At 25.5% G+C, this 8,266-nt stretch overlaps 1 protein-coding gene across 1 annotated transcript; it reads right to left on the reverse strand.

Moving 5' to 3' along the window:
* Positions 1-3,950: 3,950 nt before the first annotated feature.
* LOC105459035 (sodium/potassium-transporting ATPase subunit beta-2) lies at positions 3,951-6,828 on the reverse strand. Its single transcript, XM_011704705.1, has 4 exons — positions 6,675-6,828; positions 6,276-6,457; positions 5,530-5,809; positions 3,951-4,919 (listed from the first exon to the last, which is right to left on the reverse strand). The coding sequence occupies exons 1-4, from the start codon at positions 6,811-6,813 to the stop codon at positions 4,816-4,818; spliced, it is 705 nt and encodes a 234-aa protein (XP_011703007.1). The 5' UTR covers positions 6,814-6,828; the 3' UTR covers positions 3,951-4,815.
* Between the last annotated feature and the right edge of the window lie 1,438 nt (positions 6,829-8,266).

Genomic DNA, 8,266 nt, shown 5'->3' on the forward strand with positions numbered 1-8,266 from the left:
TATATATATATATGTATATATATAATAAATATATAAAACTGTAGTTAAAACTTTATAAAGTATTGTACGTTATTTTCTAGTAACGATGATAATTTCCATTATATAATTTTTATTGCAAAAACTATAATTCATATTATTTTAAAAGAATATACGTTTAATAATGTACGAATTATTTTTAGATACGCAATACTCATTCGTCGAGACTAGCAACTTTACCGGCTTGAATAAGTCCATTATTGTTACTCAAACCATAATTGATTCTCTCATACTGCTATTTTAATTTATTATACTGTGATTACTTTGATAAAGTTGCGATTTAAGAATTATCTTTTTTTTTAAAAAGATGATTTTTTAATTCTTTTGTATAATGTAAACAAAAATTTTTATGACCCTGATAAAGAAAAACAATTATGAAGATTATAAAGATTATTGTTAATTTATGAAGATTTCAGAAAAATATCTTAAATTTTTATAGATTTTATATTTTTCCGAAATTATTATAGAATGAACAATCTTAAAAATCTTCTAAAAAGTTATAAAATTGTACAGAAATTTTGAAAAATTTAAAAATTTATATGTTAGAAATATTTAAATGTTATATATGAAGAATTCTAATAAAAATTTTTATCAAAAGGCTTTTATAATATTTGAGGATCTACAATATCTAAAAATGAAGAATAAAAAATGAAGATATTGGAATTTAAATAATCTAAAATATACATAATGCATTTTATGTTAAGATTATATGCTATAATTACAAAAAGTTAATATAAACATAAAAGTTTCTTTCTCTATTTTACCTTTATATTAATTTTCATTTTTTTAAAAGTATTGATTCGGTCTCAATTCTTAGAATATACATATGTATACATATGTATAAAAATTTAAATTTTAATAATATCAGGATTAAATATATGTATAAGAGTATTAAAGAACTTATTTGTAAGTAAACATAAAAAACTCAAGAACCAAAAAAAACGAAAAAAATCTAAATATTTAAATATTTAATGATTAAAATGTCGCATTAAAAAAAAATTGAAAATAGGTCATCCAAAATTCTAAGTAACCAATTTTCGTATTAAAATATTATTAAAATATTATTTGGAAGTGTTAAACATGCAAATTGTATAATTATTTGGACTAAATATTCTATATACTTCTTATTATCATATTATCTTGAATTATTTGTACGTATCAATATTAGAATCGAGCAAAACATAGGTATGTTCGAATCGTTGATGTGAATAATTTACTTGCAAAGCCTTCTGGTACTTATCGAGGTATAGGTATAATAATAAATTGTACAGAATGAAAGAATGTCACGTTCTATAATAATAATTATTATTTTTTAAATAAATGACATTGTTGGAAAAATAACTCGCGACGTAGAAGTACAAACATCTTTTTAAATAAGGACGAGCATTGTGTAATCTTTAATTTATTCATTGCGATTATATGATGGTGTTAATTTATTATCCCATTCCTTGGCTCCTGGTCTACTCTGTATATGTTAGAAAATTTAAGTAAATTGTAACAAGATTAATATTTTTATCAGATATATATATATATATTTCACGACAATAATCTATTAGAAATATTAGGTACACATATATTGTCTCGTATCTAGTCGACTAAACTTAAACTTTCCTTTGCCTAATTACGGCCGGGCTTTTTCACATGAATAAAATTCTGGGGTTACATTAATGCTATATTTGTTTGACAATATGGAAAGTCATTGATTTTAACATTGTTTTTTTTCTTTCGTTTTGCCACAAAATTCTTCACATTGACATTAAGCTCTCAAAATGTATGTATAGTAGAAATGCGTGACTATATATAGGTGTTTTTCTATTTCATATTTATTGGTAATAATGGAAAAAAATATTTTTATGTACCGTAGCCAAGCTAAAAAATAAGAGACAAATGACAAATGATAAAAACCCTGCACATAGCACACTTTATCCGAGGGAGACGTTCTTAGAACGGACATTCTATGGACATCTTTAAAACATCTCTTGGAAGGTTTGTGCTGCATGAGAGTAATCAGTATCCCGCATTTTATCACAAAAAATGTATTTATGCTAGTATAGAATAAAAAATCTGATTCTAATTATTTACTATGTAATAAATATGATTTTTATAATTCTGAGAACATTATTTTCCGATTCATTTTCGTAACGACAGTTATATATTATTTTTATTTACTTATATTGTATGTATATTGTTATTGTAATTGAATCGAGTATTTAACAAAGGAATAAATCAAAAAATAGAAATTTTCAACTTTCGTTTGTTATTATAACTAAAAATTGTGCTCAAATAATTACAAGTTTTGACTTGATCACAATGTACCGTTATACATGGATTGTCCGCTGTATAATATATATGTAATATAGGTTCCGAGAGAAAGCTGAAACTTACTAGCTGCCATTTCTTAAAAATATCTCCACGTGTATATATTTAATTGCAAATAAATCACAATTACGTGATAAAAAACAAACCGATATCAACAGCTAATATTGAGTCAAACAGCATATATCGCTCGTTTTTACAAGCTTGATATAACTCAAAAAAATCTCGTTATTTTTTTTAGTTGTTCGCAAAAGAACAAAAATATAAAAGAAAAAAAAAAGAAAAAACATACTTTTCTCAAGTCAGTTATTGTTATTATATTAAAATTGCATTTCAAAATTAATATTAAAAATTTTTATGATTTAAAATGTTTAAATTCATTTCCTGGAAAATCATTCATTTTTTGAGTTATATTATTGTTACAAATGAGCGATATCTTTTGTCATTAATCCTGCCATGAGACATTTAGTTATTATAATTGCTGGCTTAATATATTTTCTTTTCAAGTCATTATATTTTATTTATTTTTATATATTTCAAAAATTTCTATGAACACTATATTCTCTTTCTTCTTTTCCTTATAAAGAAAACATATATAATCAATATTTTAAAGTTAAAATTTCACTTAAATTTAATTAAACAAATAAGAATTAAAAAATAGGGTATATATGTCAATATTTTTTTTATTTTGATTCAAATTTTTTATGTTATACTCTGTTACTAAAAATCTGTTTTTTATTATATGCAATATTGACGTTTGTATAATATAGCATAGCATCAATTTATTAATTTACGTTACAATTTTTTTAATCTGCATAATATTTTATCCAATTTTTCAATATTTACAGATATGAATCAGATTTCAAATATCTTAAATATTATCATGCTTGACATACTTGCCAGTTTTGCGTCAAATTTCTTATTTATAAGAAATATTTATACTATCTATTTCGCAATCCTTAATTTCTACTTGACAAAATTATGCACTCCAATAAGGTAAAAAATATGATATTACCTGAGGACGTATTATTTTCTAGTGTCAATTGAATATTGAAAAAGTCTTCAAAATTGCACGCCAGATCATAAAAAAGTCTATCCAGCTAATATTATATATATATATATATATATATATATATATATATATATATGCATACGTATATGAGTATAAATAATTTCAAATGAGATTCCTTTATATGCTATTATGTTGATCGGTTTGTGTATATAAATTCCGCTTATGAGCAAAGGAAGGCACGCATAAACAATTATAATTCTTTGAGATTTCATTATTCTATTCTTTCATTTGTTCTCGATTTTTAATTGCACAAAGGCGAATTAAATTCGCGCTTTGGAGCAAAGGAAGGCAAACATTCTTAGTAAAAATTCTTTAAAAAATTTCTTTCATATAATTTTTCAAAATTTCTATATTATAACTTATAAAATCTGAAAAAATTTAAGTTTATATTTTTCAAAAATTTTCATAAATTTAAGATTTGATAAATTCTTAAAAATATTATGAGATATTTTATGAGAATCTTTTTCATCAGAGATAATCGATTATAATTCTTTGAGATTCCATTGTTTCTTTCATTCATTCCCAATTTTCACTTAAACAAAAACGTATTTAATTAGCAATAAAAACTTTCTTAATCTGCAAATACGCACTAGATATCAACGAGAATAACGGCAATATATAAAGTATAAAGTATAATAAATGCAAAATAATGTGCCGACAAATTATACAGTCAAAATTAGTAATACAGACACTTGAAACACTAACTCTCAACTTTCTTATATTAGGTTTTTTACGCAAAAAAAAAACTTTGTCATATATAAATATCATAAATGATAAAACTGTTACATTCTTAAAATCCTTGAGATAGTTAAATACTAATTTAATTGTGTGTGACAAACTCAAAATAACAGATATAAAACATGATCATTTAATTATCAGAATAAAAAATGTCTTTTACGCGTGCTAAAAACATTCTTTACAATTTTTTTTTAGATAAATTTAGTACGAATAAATTATTATTAAAACGACAAATCTAAAACAGCAGATTTGATGTAAAAGATATTCTAAAAAGTGATGTTCATTAATGAAGATCTCTCAAAAATCGCTCTAATTCTTAATATCGGCATCTTCTTTCTTAGTCGTTATCCTCGCCGATATACATATCTTCATTCAGCATATACATATGCAATCTCTCAAAATTTATGATTATTTTATTATGTATAATCCATTAAAAAGTTTGAGAACGTCTATTGTAAGAACTCTTTTTGTTTTATACGATTAATGCCATCCAGAAAGTCGATGGCATGTCGTCGACTTCGGTGAGATATTTGCTGACATTTTTGTTATTTGGAAGATGAAGATTTGCCTAATGACTATCTCGAATGTCCCGAAGACACTCGTTTCACTTTAAGAGACTTGCATAGGCAGCCGACGGCTGTTTTCAGATTTCGTTAATCTATCATCAGCTCGAAATGGACTGCGCCGATTTTGTCGTTACGACTGTGCTTGATATTTTTTGCCCACGCTTTGCATTCGACATTTATCAGAATTCCAGCTGGAAATAAAAAAATTAATTTAGTTTATGCGTTTTTATAATATTTTTTCGTTACTACATGTACACCATTTTTTAATATCGGTATCGTGATACTTGCTGAAATTGCTGAAACGAAATAGCGCGGTTGTCTAATAATAAATAAATAGAATAAGCTAAATTAAATATTACTCTGCAGAAAAAATCGTCATTTTTATTAGTATAATGCATGCCGCAAAAATTTATGACTTAATTTCTCCTAATGATTTTGCAATCAACAAAATCTTAATGAAGATTTCGAAAACAAATTTATATAACTCTAGCAAACACGGATTATAAGCTACAAATTATGCTGCAATGTTACAACAACATTGCAACATTCCAGCTATATTGAAAAAATGTTACAATGCTACTACAATATTGCAGTCATAATCTGCGTGTTTGCTGGAATATAATAAGAACATAACGGTATATTTTTCTTGCATATGTATGCTAATAAAAATAACAACTTTCTTCTATAATATAGTTTAATTCACTTCATCCTATTGATTACAAAAAATGATAAGTTATTTAATTTCAGCACTTTTCGAGATTATCACCCATATATAGTATACAATACATATATTGTACTTACTTCGTGGTCTGACAAAGTGCACTGCAACCAGCGGGCTCAAATAACCTTCGGCATTTTCATAAGGATAAAAGTAACCAGGAAAACCGCGTCGCGGCAAATAATTAATTGGTCCAATGTTTTCCTGATCAGCAGGATTTTCACCTTCGCAGGATACCCAGATTGTGTTGAGTTCTAAGGAGTTATTTCCCTTCAGAGTAGCGATGTATTCCTTGAGATCGAGTGGCATCTTTTCCGGCAAATTTTTAGTATCGTTGTAAAAATCTGGTCTCCAGCCATAAATCTGATAAAAAAAAAATATAAAATTGTTATACTTACATTAATTTCTATTAAATGTATGTAATATTAACATTTACTTGACTTTAGTTGACATTATAGTAGAATTCCGTTTATCCGATGTCAAGGAATAAGCTAAGTAGTTATTATAAATAATTCAAATAATAGAGATTCAACATTTAATAGTTTTGATAACAAGAAGCTGATGTACATTTTGTGATAATAGGAACTGACGTTCAGAAAATTCAAGTCAAGTTCTTAATACTTAAATGGTTCGAATAGTAAGAGTTACGAATTTGTACGTTTGGAATTGAGAATTTGTTTGTATAAATGGAGGTCAGATATAATTAGAGTTTTATTGTAGTTATTGAAAATATTTGAAGCTTAATTATTGAAAATAATATTTGCCAATAAATGCAATTGTTGCACAAATTATTAGATTATTAATTAATTTTATATTATAATGTACGTACTTTGTTCAATTTAAGGAAAATGCAAGGAGCGGATTTGTGATAGTTATATCTGTTCTCCTTGGTGCAAGGATGCCAGTTTTTCACATCAACATCGCAAACTTTTCCAGGTTGTGGAGGCTGATTATAATCGCATTTATTAATGTTAGCGCCAAGACCAAGAACAGACCCAGGTGTTATATAATCTGAAATATTACATGAAAAATATATTACAATCAATATTAATGATGATCAAATTATATTTAATTAGCAATTGGAAAATTAATTATAGAAAATAATTTGAAGTAATAGAAATAGGTATGTAGGTGTAAAATTTTGGACATCATCTTAGAATTCATTTAGAATAGGATTTAAACAATACGTTCTATCTTGAATGATTCCTCATAACAAATGACTATTTACCTTTTAAGAAAGTTTGTAGTGAATCAACCCAGTGTTTGAAGTTTTCACTATCGGTGCCTCTGTACCAAATCAAAGTGCTCTCCACATTCTCCGTCGGCGGCATTGGTCTGAATCCCAATCCTGTGAAGTGTAATATCATCTTACTTTAAGATAAGAATACTTTAAGACTTTAAGATTTGCAACATCTCGTTTTAATTTTTAATGTATTAAAAAATACAAACATAATAAAATGCTCTATAAATAACTGAAAATAGTCATGGCTATTAAATATTTTTAAAAAATTAATCTATTTACGGTTTTATGCCATTTTTACTATTAACTATTACTATTAACTAGAAATGTGCGAATAATTTGAATTCGAATCGAATTACTGCGAATCTAAAAGTTTCGAAATCGAATAGTTGGAGAATTTCGAATCAACGATTCGATTTTGAGTCAATCACCTATTTTGGTTGCTTTATTTATTCGTGCAAAAATTATTCGAAAGTATTCTATAATGTATTTTGATATTTTATTTTAAACCTATACTTGTTTTATAATATTATTATTGTTTATAAAATATTACATTATAATATTATAAAATAGTAATAATTAAAATAATAATTAGATAATAGTAATATTATAACTAACTATAACTAAAGAGTCTAATAAAAATCTTACTCTTTTTTTATTGAAAATTGTCTTTTTAATATACTTTTGTCATATTATTTACTTTTTCTAATAATATCTGTAAATTGGAAATATTAATTTAATGTTAAATATTTTTAGAACTATATACATATTATAAAAAATAATAGGCTTAAAGTTATATTAAATTAAATACTAACCATTTATCACATTAATCATTAAAAATAATAAAAATCATTTATTTTATTCACATATCTGTTAGCATTAATACATTTAACATGTATTAAATACGGTCAAACGCATTAATAAACCTCGAGTCCATTTTCGAAATTATTTTGAATTTTTTATGAGAAATTTTTTCCGGGTATTTATGATATTTATGGTATCCGGGCTAAAATGTCATCATAACATAACAAATCCCTTTCATCAAAATTTTAAATTAAATAGTAAACTTGGGTATCCACAGGGGGGAGGTAGGCAAATGCCCCTTCGAGTAATCGGACGAGTACAAAAAAATTTAGAATTTGCTCTCTCATTTTTACTTCTTATTTAAAAAAATAAATGTTTGTTAAATGTGAAAGAATTAAAGTACAACACAGATACACAACGTTCGGACATTTGCTCCTCCCGGTAGTTCGTACTAAAAATTTAGATCATGCCCCTCTTTAGAAAAAATCCTGGACGCCCTTGATAATAAAGTAAGTATAAATTGGCTATAATAGATATAGGAAATAATCGTAAAGAATTTCATATCAGGCGGATAATCAATCACTACTATTTATTGTTATACATTTTCTAATCAAAATATCATACCCAAAAGTAGCAAGACGAGCATCTTAATAACATCTCTCTAATACCACATCATCTTGCTACTTGGATATATCTTTCGCAACAAAATGCAAATCGAAATATATCTTCTGTATATCCTGGTTGACGTAATATTTTTTGCAACAAAATTTCTTTAC

The sequence above is a fragment of the Wasmannia auropunctata genome, unplaced genomic scaffold (genome assembly GCF_000956235.1).
Source record: "Wasmannia auropunctata unplaced genomic scaffold, wasmannia.A_1.0 LD334221.1, whole genome shotgun sequence".
NCBI lineage: Eukaryota > Metazoa > Arthropoda > Insecta > Hymenoptera > Formicidae > Wasmannia > Wasmannia auropunctata.